Source organism: Myotis myotis, unplaced genomic scaffold (genome assembly GCF_014108235.1).
Source record: "Myotis myotis isolate mMyoMyo1 unplaced genomic scaffold, mMyoMyo1.p scaffold_m19_p_15, whole genome shotgun sequence".
Lineage (NCBI taxonomy): Eukaryota > Metazoa > Chordata > Mammalia > Chiroptera > Vespertilionidae > Myotis > Myotis myotis.
The window spans coordinates 44,829,080-44,847,522 of NW_023416319.1; the positions used below are offsets into that span (position 1 = coordinate 44,829,080).

Sequence of the window (18,443 nt, forward strand, 5' to 3'; positions counted from 1 at the left end):
CAGCAACAGGGGAGCCATGCCCCTGCCATTCATCTTGTGGGGAGGTAAAAGAATATCATTCCTCTCCAGAGAGGACTTAGGGGTGGGGGTGAGAGGATGGAGGAGTGGAAATTCAGTAAGAAAGACCAGTGGCCCCTGCACATAATTGAGGAAGAGCTCAACACTGGAGCCAGGAGCTCATGGGATCTTTGAGAAGGGAGATCTTGAAAATGAAAAGAGGCTTAGAGAAACAGACGGTATGTGATCCAGGGCAGCCAGCCTTCCTTCCCCAAAGACCACTGTCTCCACTCTCTGGGTTTGACTGGCGCAGGCCTTACACATTTGGGTCCTCTAGAACATTTGGGTCTTTGTTTCATCTGTCCTGGGACTGTCTCTGGTTCTGAAGAAGCCCTCAGGCAGTCATTGTTATTGTGGTTTGATGGGCTTGCTGTTTCCCGGGGACAGTCCTTGAAGTTAAGGACTTAAGGACCAAAGGGAATTTGTGGGGCACAGAACTGTGCTTGCTGGGAACTTTGTCGCCAGTTTGTTGAGCTCATTCCTGAGGCACTATATATGTATAATTTTGTCTTTAATTAAATTTATACTTGGGTGGTTAGCTGGGGGCTGGGGGGTGAAGAGAACTGTGTGAGGCAGTGGAATGAGTGGCGTGGTTTTCAGGTGCCTCAGGCAAAAGTAAGAAAAGCAAGGTAGCTCTTTTCAATCAAACTCTGTAGAGCGTCTGCCTCTTTTCTTCTGTCCAAATTTTATTTCTTTCCCATACATAAAAGATATCTAGTCACCCAAATGATCACCTTGAGATTTCATTATTCAATATGTTGAATAATCGTACCTATCTCTTAGGGTTGTTGTATTAAATAAATCAAGACAGAGCTTGAACAATGCTTTGCATATTATAGAAACTTTATACACTTATGCCAAGCACTGTTCACGCTCTGTCTTGATTCATTTAATACAACAACCCTAAGAGATAGGTATGATTATTCTCCACATTTTATGGATGAGGGATCTGAAGCACAGAGAGGTTAAAAAACTTACCCAAGCCCTAACCGGTTTGGCTCAGTGGATAGAGCGTCGGCCTGCGGACTGAAAGGTCCCAGGTTCAACTCCGGTCAAGGGCATATACCTTGGTTGCGGGCACATCCCCAGTAGTGGGTGTGCAGGAGGCAGCTGATGGATGTTTCTCTCTCATCGGTGTTTCTAACTCTCTATCCCTCTCCCCTCCTCTGTAAAAATCAATAAAATATATATATTTTTAAAAAAAAACTTGCCCCAGGTCACACAGATGGCACATGGTGGACCCTGGATTCCATTCCAAGCAGTCCAGCTCCGGAACCCTTCTCTTAACCAACTTATAGTGCCTCTGACCTGCCATACTCTATTCAGTAAATGCCATATTGTTTCATAATACCCATGGCCTTGTTGTCCAACTTTTAAATATTATCCTTATGTTTTATTTAATGTAGATAATCTTAGAGTATGGTCCAGGGACCCGTGGAGATCCCCAAGGCCCTTTCAGGGAGTCTGCAAAGTCACAACTATTTTCAAAGTAATACTGGGATACTTACTCTTTGTCCTTTTCATTCTCATCCTCTCATGAGTGTGCAATGGAGTTTTCAGGAAATTTCATGACCTGTGATATCACAACAGACTGAGTACCAAAGCAGATGTGAGAATGTAGCGTTTTCTGTTGAGCCAGATATTAAAGAGATTCCCGGTCAGGGCACAGGCCTGGGTTGCAGGCCCGATGCCTGGTAGGGAGCATGCAGGAGGCAGCCCATTGATGTTTTTCTCTCTCCCTTTCCCTCCCCCTCTAAAATCAGTAAAACCTTTTTTTTTTTTTTTTTAAGAGAAAAACAATGGGAAAGCTAAGGTTCAGCTTCCTTTTTAAACCAATTGCAAAATCACCACAAAACTTCAGCAAGGAGACATAAATGGCTGTGAAGTTCATTTATCACTATTTAAACTGATGACATGCCATTCATCCACTTGGCCACAGAGCCAGATAGTAGTAACAGATGAGTGCAGACCAGTGAATTTCCATCCCCAATCACGAGATACATGGTTAGAGCTATTGGATTTCCTCTGGTCAAGAGCTGCCATAAATCCCTGGCTTGGTGTCAGTTCCCAGGCTTGCAAATCCACTGCTGTCTACTGAGACGAACCTTTCAGCAGGGTTTGCTGAGCTAAACAGGTGTCTGATGAAAGGTGTGTAATCCTTGAAGATTATCTTCCTCCTAAAAGCAGCTAGTTAGCCCAAACACAATTCAGACAGATGGGAGTTGGGAGTCGCTTGCCAAAGTCTACACTTTTGTATTTGAGGAAGTTCATCTGGTTTGGTTCCAGATGGTAGAAGATGAAGGTGTGCAAGGCTGAGGGGGTGGCTGCCTTTGTGGGGGTAAATCCTTATCCATGTCCACACCTTGCCTATGAACATTATTTCACTTCTGGTCCAGTCCACATTTTTGAAATCTTACTAGTTTAAAAGGAAGGAATGTTTCATATTTTAGGAGGGTTAACCTTGCAGCTAATATGCTAGGAGTTCAATTAATTTGGGAATTTAGGTCTGCAAAAAACTGATCTTGACCTTGTCTAGATAGTTTCTTCCTTATCTTAATGGATCTGTCTAAGGGAAGGCAGCACTCTACCACTGTTTTTCTCTCTCTAGGAGGGAGTTAACCATTTCAAACACAAGGGGTTGGGGCTAGTTAACATGATAATTGATTCTCTTACTGCAAGTATGTCAGCCTTAACAGAGGTGAGGTGAATGTGGGTCCCCTGTGGTAAAGCTGAGAAATGCTTACCTTCTGCAGACATCCCATTGTTCTTACCTATCCTTCATGCAAACACCCTGATAACATTTTGAATTCAGTGTGTGGTCCATGCACGAAAACTGACCTCACCTTCCACTGGAACAAAAGGGGAAGCCAGCTTTCACTAGTATCCAGATAGCTGCTGGGGGTGAGGCGTTTCTGGGCCAGTCGGCTTGCAATTACAAGTCTCCCGATTGCAGAGTAAGTGCTGCTCACCAGCACCTCTGGCTCACAGACAATTTAAAGGGAATAATTTCACCAGCGATTAATTATACTGCAGCTACTGGGGTTTATCCTTCAAACATCATTTTGCTTTCAGTCTGAACAGCCAGGCTTCCCCAGGGGGAGCCCGGGTTTTCGGATTGAACTACCCTGAGGTAAGGAAAGGTGTTAGAGCACCATGGGAATCTATTCACCAGGGTGTATTGTACTTGTTTCAGATGCTTCAGGATAACACACCCGCTTCCAAGATAAGTGCTTTTTATTTCCCTGCATCTTAGACCAATTTTTTGGAATCTTTTTGGTAAGTTAAATTTAAGAGCTGTAACTTAAACCACAGCATCTCTGTAATTCCTTAATAAATAAACATTTTTACCAAAAATTATTCTATCCATGCGCCAGCTATGTAGTAATTATGATTTGAGAAGCCAAGAAAAGTAGAAGGAAACAAAAGATGGCAAGAAATTCTGTAAAACATTCCATGAAGGTCAAAGTGGTGGAGTGCCACCACCAGCTACAGCTTTTTTAAGGAAAAGTGCCTGTCGTGGGTAAAATTTAAATTATATATTACATCAGCGAGTGCACAGATGGAGTAGACATGACACAACTTTTTCTTCTCAACTATGCAGTTCAGTGAATTACAAGTGATTTCACTTACCTCGTCAGAAATGTATCCTTGGTCTTTCTGGTTGTGGAACTATTCCGTTTAAACCCAAAGTCTCTCCTTCAGGGGGAGATTTTGTGGACTTGCAAATGGCTCTTGGTATAAGTTCCTTTCATTGTCGCAAGCTCCTGGAGAGCTTCACGAAGTCAGAGAGGAGAAGGAAGGGCTAACTATAGGCCACGCCGTGAGGTCGGTCCTGTGGTCCTAACGTTGGTGTCTGTCACCCCTGACAACCTGCTGATGCTTTTGCTGGTGCAGTTGGAGGTGTTTGCTCTGAGTGCTGTGCCCTCGGCGGGCTGCTGCCTCCTCGGCCCCCAAGGGCCAGGACTCTGCAGACTGTGTCCAAGGGAGTGTCCCCCAAGACAGCCACTCGTGGTGGGCGTAGCAGGTGCTGGCAGGTTTATGCCTAAAGGCTCTCCACAGACCCCAAGTAACGCTCGTCAGCCCAGGCCCTGGCTCCGTGCATCTGTACTGCTCAGGGTGTAGCAGCATGAGCAGCCGTGTGAAATATATTTTAGGGAGGTTTGCGCTGCTTCCTCTTGTCCTAGAGTATAGACTGTGGGAAGAGAAGACAGAACAAAGAGGTTGCTCTTTGTGGGGTAAGGTTGCTCGTGGTGGGGGATATACCACCTTGTGACCATTTGCATTATACAGAAATCTTTCTGCTAGGCTGGGGCGGGGGGAGTGGGGGGAGGGGGTTCTCTCCCCAACTCTGGGGTTCAGCTAAGAATCAGTGAGGGGCTAGGGAATTTGGCAGTCACTGCAGGGGACTTTTAATTGTGGGATCTCATGGACAAAAGGGGGATAGTTCCATATCCATGGCTCTGTGGTTCTCTCCCTCCAGGAGCACAGAGTACCTCCAGCTGACTGAGTAAATTTCCCAGCATGTTCCAAGCACTTAGGAGGCAGGTGACGGATGTGCCAATTATCTGTGTTCTGTGATTCGGGAACCCTTTGTACTCTGGCAACAGAGAGCTTTTCTCCATATTGACAGGGCACGAACGATAGGGGCGGGACGGACGCGGCACAGTGGCCGCACTGTTAGCATTCCTGACACTGCTCCCAAAGCCTGTGCGGAGCCGCAGGATGTGTGATCGGTGGTCTGACTGTGAAATTGTGTGGTGCTTGTTTGCATTCAATCAAATTCTTTGCACTTAAACATGTGTTAAAGAGACAAATAAGTCAAAATACTGGAGCAAAACCTAAAGTTAAATATATGCCTGTTCTTTATAACGGCATTCAGATTAAAACCATCAAAATGCAAAATGCTATATATGTTACACTCCTCGAGGCTCAGGTTGGATTTCTTGTTCTGTAATTTCTCAGAGTCAGGAAAATGCATCAGAAGCTGATCTCATTGTAACAAAACAAAAAACAAAATCCCAAGTCGAGAAAATTCTTGAGAATGCAGCCATTTTGGAAATGTAGATAAAGAAGAAAAATGCTGAAGATTTTGGGTGGTTTACAGAGACTAGCATGGTTTTGTAATTGCTGCCACCTACTGTATGTGGTTGATGTTTGTTTAAATGTAGGAAGTTCATGAAGGTGAGGCTGTTGAAACAGATAATTAGAGCAAGGTAGACACCATTAGTTTTTAGCATTTCTTCTCTCCTCCATAAGTGGCTCTTAATTACTGAGACAGCCACCAGCTTTCATTCATTACCTTCAAGTGGATTTAAAGTTTTTCTCATTTAAAGTTCCTTTGCCAGTGAACCTTCACAGTAATGCTGTGAAATGCACACTCAAAAGCTCGCCCTGCTCAGGGATTTTCTGAGTATGCATAAAGCAGTTTGCTTTAAGCGAGTTGTTTTGTTTTAATTCAAAGGAATAACGTTCTGAATTTGGATTATAAATTAATTTGCATGAAAGAGGTGAAATTAGAGCTGGTGCAGCTCATGTGAGTTGTAGCAGTTGACTTAAAAGACATTCTTTCATTAGTCTTAAAACAAAGCTTCAGATCAGCCGGCTAGTTAAATGTAACAAGCAATATAGCATCTGAGTCCACAGAGGCCCTGCTCTTTTATTAAGACCCAGCTGTCAAAGGGTCATTAGGTCCTTCCTGCGGAAAACAACTTCCCATTAATGTTTGGGGTCGTCCCTCGACGGGATTTCTGAGTAAGTGCCTGACATTTACTTTCTGAAAGAATCTAAAGCTGGTGTGAGACTGGACTGTTGAGACTTCGCAGGAGCAATAGCTTCAGCCCTTGGTGTTGTTAAACACGCTGCAGTGTGTTTGGAACGCTCCCGCTCGCTGTGTGAGTTGACGTACAGTGCCAGTAGAAAAGATTCAGAAGCATAATTCAGGGAGACCAAACCACTGAAACTTGAGGGAAGAGTCTACATACGTAAACTTCGTGCACTTCTCATGGGTGTTTGTACCTTATTGCTACTTACGTTATTTCAAGTGGCCCCTGTTCCAATGTCTGAAAACACCATCGTGAGGTTGACTTTGCCTTTTCTGCCCCAGGCTATTTGCTTTCTAGAAGAGAAGGCCAAGCAGGGTCTCCTGAAAAGCCGCTCTCTGACCTGGGCCGCCTCTCCTACCTGGCCTATTGGAAGAGCGTCATCTTAGAATATCTCTTCCACCACCACGAGAGGCACATCAGCATCAAGGCCATCAGCAGAGCTACGGGCATGTGCCCACATGACATCGCCACCACGCTGCAGCACCTCCACATGATTGACAAGAGGGATGGCAGGTGAGTCCTGGTGCCTTGGGCAACCCCAGCTGCCTCTCAAGCATCTTGCACCAGGAAGGACCCCTGGAGTCAGGCAGATTCATTCCAGTTAAAGGTTCCCCCACAGTATCATTAAAACCTTTCTTTTAAAAACAAAACAGGAAATGATACTTTTTTGCTGGTCAAATTTCAATCTACTGTACCTTTGCATTGATGAGCTTTCTGATTTTTCCTCACCCGGTAATATTAGTGCTAGCATATGTCATTAGATGAAGGTGAAATGAAATTTCAGCTTTTGATTGCACTTTGTTCTGCCTCATCACATTACAGATTTGTTATCATTAGAAGGGAAAAGTTAATACTGAGCCACATGGAAAAGCTGAAAACCTGTTCCCGGTCCAATGAACTTGATCCAGAGAGTCTGAGGTGGACCCCAATTTTAATTTCTAATGCCGCAGTTTCTGAAGAAGAGCGGGAAGCTGAAAAAGAGGTAATGATTGGCTTCATCAACCTGAGTTGTGTAATTTCCATCGTGGAGCATTCTTAAACTAAGAAAGTCATTAACATCATTGTCAAAAGCTTGGTTATGTAGAGAGAGCTTGTGAAATGATATGGCACTAATTTATCTAACTGAGGTTGCATGGTAAGACATGATAATTTTATTGAATTGAGTATGAAAAATGAAACATTTATCATTGATCACAAAGCAGCATTTTTCACTACTGACAGCATGTAATCAGATCAAATTTGGTGCTGAGCTCCAAGGCTGCAGTGTCAATCGATTCTTTGTGTTTATGAACTTGCTTAAAGTGCTCCATGCCAGTGAGCATGTAATGTACTGATAAAGGACTCAAATCAATTCACTGCATCATTAATACTGCTAAATATCCCATGAAACCCAATCTCCTTTGATTTGTTATCCTAACTGATGTCAGAGTCCTGAGATGATGCAGCTGGAATGTTGCTTGGCTGGCTGACTGTCCTGAGCAGAAATGACTTAGCTTCACCTTTGATCCATAGAGGCTCTGCCTGCCTAACTGCCCTCTCACCGGCCTGCCATTTCCACCCCCTCTCCCCCCTTAGGCTGAGCGGCTAATGGAACAAGCTACCTGCTGGGAAAAGGAGGAGCAAGAAATCCTGTCGTCTAGAACTAACAGTAGGCAATCACCTGCAAAAGTACAATCGAAAAATAAATATTTGCATTCCCCGGAGAGCCGGCCAGTGGCAGGGGACCGAGGGCAGCTGTTGGAGCTGTCCAGAGAGAGCAGTGAAGAAGAGGAGGAGGAAGAGGAGGAAGAAGAGGAAGAGGAGGAAGAAGAGGAAGAGGAGGAGGAGGAAGAAGAAGAAGAAGAGGAAGAAGAAAATATTCAAAACTCTCCTCCAAGATTAACTAAACCACAGTCAGTTGCCATAAAGAGAAAGGTATGTGTCTGTTTAGATTTTCAGTCTGTGAGTCAGCTTCAGTCAAATCCGGGCATTGCAGACATTCTGTTAGTATTTGTTTCATTCTCCATTCTTTAGATGTAGTGTGTTTGTATCCAGCCCCACTGATCATGTGTCATCATCGTTTATCTTACGGTCATGATTGTGTTTACTTTTTGAGGTTTGTTAGTGCTGTGACAGGAAACCAGGAGCAGCCTGGCTTTCTAGTCTAGTGGTTACTGCCACCTGCTGGTGTGTGGGGCTAGAGTAAGTCAGCCTGAGGGAACAGAAAAGGACCTTCAGCAAATTTTGATAAAAATACCAAGGCTTCGAGAGGCCAGGAGATTTGTCCGAGGTCACACAATTCATCAGAGATGGAGCCAGAACCAGGTGAGTGCTCGACTCCAGCCCAGCGCTCCCGATGCTATTTCTTGTGCTAGTTCTTGGCATAGAATTTTTAGAAGCTATTTTAGGCCGTTCATTTGGATGCTGGTATTTTGCATTTGTGGCCAAGTACACATTACTGAAACTTCTCATATCTTAGTGGCCTGGTGGTTTCTCTACCTGCACCTGGGCAGAAGGTAAAAAACTGATTTTGTCCTTAGACACAACCCGGATCTGATATCGTTGTCTTCAATCTCCATCTGTGACATAGAGAGGGGCCGGATAATGTTAGTGTAGCCAAGACCAATGGAGATAACACAGTACAAGTTAAGACACCGCCCCAAGGCCAACCTGTGTGGTGTTTGTCAAAGAACCTGCTGTTCTAACTCCCAGCTCAAACCAGCCATCTTCCCATGGAAAGGCAGCCGTGGGGAGGAGGTGGAGGGAGCACCCCTTAAAGTGGACTTCAGACTTATGAAATGTTTTGGTTTCTTACAAGGAAAATGTTCTCATGTGTTATGTATATAAACAAAATTGCTTTAAAAACTGCAAAAACCAGAATCATCCAGGCACAGTATGGACTGCCATTATGTAAGTGGGCTCAACCGAAGAAAACCAGTTCTTTCTACTAGCTCTCCCCATGATGGGAACATTCTAGTGGATTAGGGAGGGATGGCCACTTGGGAAATTAATAACCATAAATGTTAAATTATCGGATATGATTATCAGACTTATATGTGCATTTTGGTGAACATTCAAAGAGTTAAAAATGTAAGACACAATAATTCTTGGGTACTGGTTACCTAGAGTTTGAATTTTAACCATGCATATTGAACCCTTCTTTGCAATGTATTTTCAATAATTTTTTGGACCCATTACTGACAGATTTACATTTTAGCAGCCAATCTTTTTGTTATTCCTATTTTTAAATTTTGTATCATTAAATTCTTTTTGCTTGAGAAAATATGTTTTATGATTGCAGTTACAGGGAGTCATTTGTGCCGATCTTTAGTGCAGTTAGAACAAAAAAGTTTGTATCTTATATAAATAAGGCAGATCTCATGTCTTTTTTTAGATTTTTCTATATTAAAATATTTTATAAAATTATCAGTTGCTGACATCCCTGCAGCCACCAGTAAATGACTCTATTAACATTTGAATCCTCTCTTTAAGGGCCCTCTTCATTGTTCCTGAAGTTACGAAATGGAACACGGGGACCAGTCTTGCGCACCATCCTATTTCCTAGGGTGCTGTGAGTGTAGTAGGCGCTCCCCGAGCGTTACCAAGTGTTCAGTGAGTGACCCAGTGACTAGTGAATTATTGCAATATTTATAGGAAACTGGTATCCGCAATGCCTTAAGAGCTATGATATACAGGATATGTGAAGCCAGCAAGCACCATTGGAAAATATGTGCTAGAAAAACAAACCTTAGCTTTTAAAATCTACAGTTAAGCTTCTAGGATGTTCTCTTCTCAAAGCCTCTGCTTGAGTAAACAACTGTTTTATTTGGAAAACACTTGCCTGTGTAGTTGGAGCCCGAGAGGGATGTTAAACATCAAATGGAAGGTTAACTACAAAGGCAGCACAGAAGCCTTTATGCGTGAGAGTCTTAGACTCGCGTGTTTGCTGCATATCGACTCAACCATTTAATTTCTCATGAGCTCTATGTATTCTGTTTGGAATTCATTTCAGAGGCCTTTTGTGCTAAAGAAGAAAAGAGGTCGTAAACGCAGGAGGATCAACAGCAGTGTAACAACTGAGACCATTTCCGAGACGACCGAAGTGCTGAATGAGCCCTTTGACAACTCGGATGAAGAGAGGCCGATGCCGCAGCTGGAGCCTACCTGTGAGGCTGAAGTGGAGGAGGACGGCGGGAGGCCGGTCCCGAGGAAAGCCTTCCAGCATCCGCCCGGGAAGAAGAGACAGACAGAGGAAGGGGGCGGAAGAGACAATCATTGCTTTAGGAGTGCTGACCCTTATAGAAGTAAGTGGAGGGATTATAAAAAGCTTGCCCTTGTGACTCTGTCCATTACTGCCAAAAAGCAGGCACCCGGGGGCCTGCCCCAGGGCATCTCTGAGGATGTGTGGACCCACGGGAATTAAGTGCCCACCTGTCCTTTCTCACGCATAAAGGGTTCTGGCTCCTCTTCCTGGAATTGGGTTTTATGTTAAACAACTTTTAAGGCCCAACATTCCTGTAGATGGGTTCATCTTACGTTCCGGAAATTGACTTATCCCCGAAAACTTTGAAGTATGTCAGTAAGAAACACACTACATTTCCGGATTCTAATATGTACTTTCCCCACATTTAATATTTCCGAAATCAGGGCATATATTATATCAGTTGTGAGCACTGAACTCAGTAGCTTTCTTTTTTTCCTGGGAAACAAATATTAGTAGATTGATGATGCATCTTATAATCAGTGGTGTCTTATATTATCAAGAATCAGCTAAACTTACACCATCACTAGTAGCTTTGATAACACAGGATAATGTCGAAATCAGGACACTGTCTTTCCTTTTAAATTACTGTTTTACAATTGCTGCTGCCAGGGACACTCCACTCCATCCTCTAAAAAAAGCACCCTAAAAGTGATGTCCTGTTTAAAAGCAACCATCCCTTGCCTGTGGGTCCCAGCCGAGTCATGAGGGTCTGTGGGACAGGCTCTCTACTGCTGAACTATTCAAAAACTCACTCCCCTCTAGGGAACAGGCCATCTCGTGTCCCTGGGCACCACAGGCTGTCACTCTAGCGTTTGAAAAGCCACAATTTTAAGACTATGACCAAGCATCTTCTTGACTTTCTGAATTAACAGGATACAATATTTTGCTGAGAGAATGGCATCATACCCTGGGTATAGAGAAACCAAGCCTTATTCTTAAGTTTCTTTAAACAAACAAACATGTAAACAACAGCAGCAGCACACTGCAGCAAGTGATCATTTCTGTGTGGAAACTGAGCCTATTGCCAGTTGTCAACTGTCTTCTCAGGAGCTTGTAAATGAACGGACACTGACTCCATTCTCCACTTGGTGCGATTTGCCTTAGAAATGCTAAGTGGCCGATTCCTTTCAGAATCTTCTTCTTTCTTAAAAAATGATTATGAGAAAACTCATCTTTTGATTTAGAGAGGTCTTCCTATAAAAGCCGGTAGGTCCAGTAGCACGTGCAATAAGAACGTAGAAACCAGGGCACTGGCGTGGCGCTCACCTGCCCGTGTGAATAGAAATGAAACCATTTGAACATCTTGAGACATCTGTTAACTAGGTCTTGTACTTTGTGCTTCTGAAGGATCTGTCCACATCGCATATGTGTTCTCTTCAGCTAGCCAGTTTGAATGTAGTACTTGCAGGTAAGTTTATGTGTAACTTTTTTATAATATAAATGATCCAGAAGTTCACCCTGCTCTGCACGGATTGGATTAGAAATCACTCCCTTCTGGCAAAAGGGATCTCTGTTCCACGTAGGTTGTTAGATCTTATTTTCGGTCCCCAAAGTAAGTTCTCCCACGTTTGTTCTCCTAATGATGCTGTTTCTCTTTGTAAAGTTTTTCTTTACATTGACCAGAAGATCAGCATGATCTGTAATTTTCTAAGACTTGGGTGTTTTATATCTATATTTATTCATTTGCTATATTTTCTTGTTTGCTTATATCTATAAAAATATACTTACATATTTATATTCATGTGCATGCAGGTACAGTAGAAATAAAATCAGCTGAACTAAAATGAACTTGACAATTATGGTTTGTTTTTTATTTACTTTAGTATTCAAACCACACATTTGAGCAGCAGATTGATCCAAAATACAGTCTGGACAGAATTAGTGATAAAAGGAATACCTGTGCTTTAAATGCTCAATAATTTTATGCTAAATGCATTATAGTTTATGTCATGCAAAAATGATGATCCTGTAGTAGATTACAGATGTGTTTAGTTATTTATTCATTTGTTTCAGAGGTACACAGTTTATTTTTATGTCAGAGAGAACATTTAAATCAAAGTAAATAATGTCATCTGAGATCATTTAAATTCACTAATTGTCCACAAACCTAAGTTCACTTTCTTAGGACGGATATGTGAAGGAGGCTTCTCTTTCATTTCTTTAGTGCACTGAGGATGTGGACATGGGCTGGCATTAACCCATTCCCCTGTATTTCCTAGTTTGTAAATGTCCCAGTGAATTGTGTACAGTGTGCAATTCCGGGCATCAGAGAATATCTTGTTTGTTAAATCAAATAAGTTTATTATTGTTGCCTTTATCCATGTGCTTCCTATAAAAAGCACAGCTTTGTTGAGAGAGAATGCACGTGTCTGTGTATGGCATATATTATTTTCCCAGACCTGGGTGATTTACTCAGCTTATACCACAGTATTATTCTGTATTAGTCTTGATTATGTCTTTACCATTAAGCCTTAAAATGCTAAATTGAAAGCAGTGCTTGCTAATTAATTTAGAGAATGAACTCAAGTTGTTTGTGGTTATGCTTTCTAAGACTTTGTTTTTCTTCCTCCCCTTTGTCTCTTCGATAAGACAATATGGATGATGCAAATAACTTGAAAGAAGGCAGTAGAGACAATCCTGAACCTCTAAAGTGCAAACAAGTGTGGCCAAAAGGATCAAAGCGTGGTCTCTCTAAGTGGCGGCCAAGCAAAGAAAGGAAGACGGGATTTAAACTGAACTTGTACACCCCTCCAGAAACACCCATGGAGCCTGATGACCAGGTGACAGTGGAAGAACAGAAGGAGGCGCTGGGAGACAAAGGCAGCCCCAGTCCCACCAGGATTGAGGAGGAAGTCAAGGAAGCTGTGGATCCCCTGCTGCCTCGGGACGAAAACAGAAAGGAGGACACTTGTGCACCTGTAAGTCCAACTAAATCACCAGGCGAAACACTGGAAGACGATCCGGTCAAACCTGAGGAGGAAGAGGAGGACGAGGAGGAAGAAGAGGAGGAGGAGGAGGACGAGGACGAGGAGGAAGAAGAAGAAGGAAATGTAGAAAAAGACCCAAGTGGTACTAAAAGTCAGGAAAAAGAGGAACCAGAAGTCTGCCTGGACAAAGAGGACCCTGAGCGTTTGGATGATCATGAAGAGGAGGAGGAGGAGGAAGAGCCATCTCACAACGAGGGTCATGATGCTGATGATGAAGATGACAGCCACACGGAGTCAGCAGAGGCGGAGAAGGAAGAGCGCCCCAGGGAAGCTTTCAGAGAAGTACTGGAAAACCAGGAGGCTTTTTTAGACCTTAGTGTCCCCCCTAGTCATTCAAACCCAGAGGTCTTAATGGACTGTGGTGTTGACCTTGCAGCTGCGTGTAACAGTGAACCCAAGGAGCTTACTGCGGACACGGAAACTGCGCCTGAGTCTGATGAGGAGCCACCTGACGAACAGGCACAGAAACAGGACCAAACAAACAGTGAAGAAGCAGATTCTGAGTTCAAAGAGGCAAGTACAGCAGCCATGGAAATCGACTCTGAGACCGTCCAGGCCGTGCAGTCTTTGACCCAGGAGAACAGCGAACAGGAGGACACCTTTCAGGACTGTGCCGAGACTCAAGAGGCCTGTAGGAGCCTACAGAACTACACCCATTCAGACCAAAGTCCACAGATTGCTGCCACTCTGGACGATTGCCAACAGTCAGACCACAGTAGTCCCGTTTCATCCGTCCATTCCCACCCCGGCCAGTCCGTGCGTTCCGTCAGCAGTCCAAGCGTCCCTGCCCTGGAGAACAGCTATGCCCAAATCAGCCCAGATCAAAGTGCCATCTCAGTGCCATCTTTGCAGAACATGGAAACCAGTCCAATGATGGATGTCCCGTCGGTTTCAGATCACTCACAACAGGTCGTTGACAGCGGATTTAGTGACCTGGGCAGCATCGAGAGCACAACGGAGAACTACGAAAACCCAAGCAGCTATGATTCCACGATGGGCGGCAGCATTTGTGGCAACGGCTCCTCACAGAACAGCTGCTCCTATAGCAACCTGACCTCGAGCAATCTGACGCAGAGCAGCTGTGCTGTCACCCAGCAGATGTCCAACATCAGCGGGAGCTGCAGCATGCTGCAGCAGACCAGCATCAGTTCCCCCCCCACCTGCAGCGTCAAGTCTCCTCAAGGCTGCGTGGTGGAGCGGCCTCCGAGCGGCAGCCAGCAGCTGGCACAGTGCAGCATGGCCGCCAACTTCACCCCGCCCATGCAGCTGGCCGAGATCCCCGAGACCGGCAACGCCAACATCGGCCTCTACGAACGAATGGGTCAAAGTGATTTTGGGGCCGGGCACTACCCACAGCCGTCAGCCACCTTCAGCCTTGCCAAACTACAGCAGTTAACTAATACACTTATTGATCATTCATTGCCTTACAGCCATTCCGCTGCTGTAACTTCCTATGCAAACAGTGCCTCTTTGTCCACACCATTAAGTAACACAGGGCTTGTTCAGCTTTCTCAGTCTCCACACTCCGTCCCTGGGGGACCCCAAGCACAAGCTACCATGACCCCACCCCCCAACCTGACTCCTCCTCCGATGAATCTGCCACCGCCTCTTTTGCAACGGAACATGGCTGCGTCGAACATTGGCATCTCCCACAGCCAAAGACTGCAAACCCAGATTGCCAGCAAGGGCCACGTCTCCATGAGAACCAAATCGGCATCTCTGTCACCAGCCGCTGCCACCCACCAGTCGCAGATCTATGGGCGCTCTCAGACCGTAGCCATGCAGGGTCCTGCACGGACTTTAACCATGCAGAGAGGCATGAACATGAGTGTGAACCTGATGCCAGCCCCAGCCTACAACGTCAACTCCGTGAACATGAACATGAACACTCTCAATGCCATGAATGGGTATAGCATGTCCCAGCCGATGATGAACAGTGGCTACCACAGCAATCATGGCTACATGAACCAAACGCCCCAGTACCCGATGCAGATGCAGATGGGCATGATGGGGACCCAGCCATATGCCCAGCAGCCCATGCAGACCCCACCCCATGGTAATATGATGTACACAGCCCCCGGGCACCATGGCTACATGAACACAGGCATGTCCAAACAATCTCTCAATGGGTCCTACATGAGAAGGTAGGCAACATAGGCAGTCACAAACCCCTGGGCGTCACTATCGGATTGATCTGCACAAATACCTTCGAAGAGTACGATTTCAAAACCAGCAAATTGGTGTGAATGCAAAAATATTTGTTGGCACCATTTATTTAAAAAAAAAAAAAAAAGCTGTATGCAGCAGAAAGCCTTATACAAGTTGTTTTTCTTTTTTTCCTTTTTCTTTTTGGTACCTTTGTTTCTGTTCCTTTTATATGAAGTTCTCTGCAGAGGAAGGCCTCTCTCTGGACTACACTGGAGGCAGCCACTTGTTGTGCCTGCTTCCATTAAACAATGTGGATATCAAGCCCCGCACTCCCGAGTTATCTGTTTTAATACAGAACCTAGAGCTTTTTTTCCTTCCCTGTCCACTCCATGTAAATGCCTTTAGCATTTCAGTTCTTGTATATTTTGTTTAAGGTGACACTTCCGCATGCCGCTAATGTCTTTGTTAGTGACAGTGCATTTTGTAGTACTGTACAAGTGTTGTGCTAACAGTAAGCCATTTCTTAAGTTTTTTGCCTTGATTAGGGTGCCCTAATTTGAGGGTTTTAAAAAAAACTATATTTTTGTTAATTATAAAACTGTAAAGAGCTATAAAAGCTATTACCATTTGGTTAGTCAAAAGGGTTTTATTGCTAAATGTTTGGTGTAAAGTTGAGACCCTTTTCCATTTTGGTGACAGATTTCTTTGGGGGAAAAAGGCAGCTTTCTGTTTTATAAATGCAGACTTCTGTTTATTGAATGAAGCATATCTCAGTGTTTATCTGTCAGGTTTTGAAACATTTCATATATGTCCAAATACTTGGCAGGATTTAAAAAAAATAGTGAATTTGGTGTAAAGTTGCTATTTTATGGAAATGCCTCTAACTTTACATTTTCATTCCATCTGTAGATTTTTCTATCTTTATAAAATATTGGAGTTATTTTTTAAGGAAAAATAGAGAAGTAGCTTGTGAATAGCTCAAACTAAGCTTACAAATCGCATGTAAAAAAGCAAAAAAGTTATTTGTGTCTGTTTATATTGCTTCCTTTTTTGTAGCCTTTGTACCTGTACAGGTGACTGTAAGGGCCAAGCAGGAGAGGCGCAACCCTTGTATAAAATAGCAGCCAGCGACACTCTTGGATTTATCTGTTCTCTTTTTAGTCAGTCACTTCAAAAAAAACCACAAAAAATAAAAAAAAGCTGTACATTTTAACATAAAATAAATTATGATGAGCCATTTTTAGCCTCTTGTGTCCTGTCATATTATGATTGATAGAGAATGACCAATGGAACTGTATCATGTGTCACATCTCAGAACACATACACATTTTGGGAAAATAAATTATTTAGTGTACATTGGAGTTAAGAGATTTTCTGATTTGTTTTGACTTTGGGGGAGGGGGTTGGCAATAAATAAGAGTAATATCTAATAAAACCATCACATATACCAAATACCTATTTAATAAGTTAATTTATAATGGATTTTAATGCTTTACATGAAAGTTTATTTTATGCTAGTGCATACCTTCTGTATGCCAATCATTGTCTTTAAAATAAAGTGAATTTGTTTTTTTCTTTTTGACTTTGATCTTCATTTGCAAAGGGATCCTGCACAAATACCAGTTACCTCAGTGGTTCTGTCTGTGTCAACTCCCCTCAGGGGTGCAGTGGTGGCCAACTTCGTTCCTTAAAAGAATAATACAAAAAAAAAAAAAAATAGTTTGGGAATGTATGTTCGAAGAACCATTTTCTTAAAAAAAAAAAAAAAGTGTGAAAGTTTTGCTCTGTGGTGAATGAGTGATTGGATGTTTTATTTAATGTCTGAAGTTCAGACAAAAAATGTTTTCAAATATTATTTTATGGAATCCAGAGAAAGTTGTGTCTTTTGAAACAGTATTCAGCTAACAAGCCTAGAAATGTATGCGTGGCTTGGCACCCATGTGGAACTGGCCCAGGAAGCTCTCCACGTGTGTAAACGGGTGCTCACCACTCCTGTGAGTCCAGTCACGTTTAGGCCTCTCGGAGGGAGAACGTTGCTTTTCCACCAGTGGCTCAACCCACACAAAAACCAGGCATTGTACCGAACAGACACAAACTTTCAAGTCGATGCAGAACTCTGAAAAGGCAAGATGGCGCACTCCCCCCGGGATCACGCCCTCCAGAGGAGGCTGCCCTCAGGGTTTGCCGTGTACTTTCGCCTGTGGGTTTTTCTTGCTCATAGTTACAGAGCTTCAGGGCTGAGTGTCAGGAGTATATGTTTTGGCCCCTTCCATCCACAGCTGCACAGTCAGTGGGGGAAAGTCTGTAGTAGCTGAGGGAGGGTTTCCAAAACCACTCTGCAGGGGCTGTCATCACAGAGGGAGGAGAGAACCTTCCAGATGCTGTGCTGGTTGGTGGGAAGGACACCAAGTCCACCTGCAGAGTGGTGGTGGTGGGGCGGGGGGGGGGTGACTGTGCTGCTTGTTTGACTCAGCTGCTGTGTCGTTTCAGGGGCAGCTCAAGGGTCCACCAGAGCCTGCCTGAGCCTGGGAGATGGGGGGGGGGGGGGGGGGGGGGGGGGCTGCTAACAACCTGATGGTTCCCACAGGCCTTACCTTGAAACTTTCACTCATTTGGTGTCTTTCTTCTCGTGCTAAGATTCTTTGGGGACTGAGATTTGCCCTCTGTGTTCCCTTAGGCAGTGGCTTGTTAATCACACCCTACGGTCTACGGATACCCAGGTTCCATTACCTCCCGCCCCCCCGCCCCCGCCCGCCTACACACACAGACACACATCCTGCCTGCCTCACAGACGCCAGGGAGCTTGTCCACAAGTCCCAGACCTGCCCGACCAGAATCTAAGAACAGGACTGGGACTCCGTGTGCATCCCAGGCTCCCTAGGGACTGCAGCATAGCCAAGTACGGGAGCCCCCTGCTGGCCCAAGGCCCTGGGTTCATCAACAAACAGAGGGTCTCAGCGCAGGTGAACTGCTGACCCGAGGTGGTCCCAGGACACCCTGCACGCCCCTCACTAGCCCGCTCTCACTAGAAAAGTCAACTCGGACCTCAGTGTGGCCCCAGGGCGCCTGGAAAACGGGAACTTGGATTTATCAGGACTGAAATGTCACAATCTGGTTGAGATCCGTGAACAGGCCGCAGCTTTTAAACCCAGTAATGTTCTTTCCTTATAAGAGTTTTAACAAGTG

At 44.3% G+C, this 18,443-nt stretch overlaps 1 protein-coding gene across 6 annotated transcripts in view; it reads left to right on the plus strand.

Moving 5' to 3' along the window:
- The window catches only part of KAT6B (lysine acetyltransferase 6B), a 180,828-nt gene extending 164,328 nt beyond the window's left edge, over positions 1-16,500 (plus strand). For all 6 annotated transcript variants that reach the window (XM_036337181.1, XM_036337180.1, XM_036337182.1 and 3 more), the window contains 5 exons: positions 6,161-6,392; positions 6,702-6,861; positions 7,455-7,793; positions 9,871-10,162; positions 12,712-16,500. In XM_036337181.1, coding sequence (XP_036193074.1) covers positions 6,161-6,392; positions 6,702-6,861; positions 7,455-7,793; positions 9,871-10,162; positions 12,712-15,257 — 3,569 coding nt within the window. In that variant the 3' untranslated portion in view covers positions 15,258-16,500. The remainder of the gene's footprint in view (positions 1-6,160; positions 6,393-6,701; positions 6,862-7,454; positions 7,794-9,870; positions 10,163-12,711) is intronic.
- Positions 16,501-18,443: the final 1,943 nt, after the last annotated feature.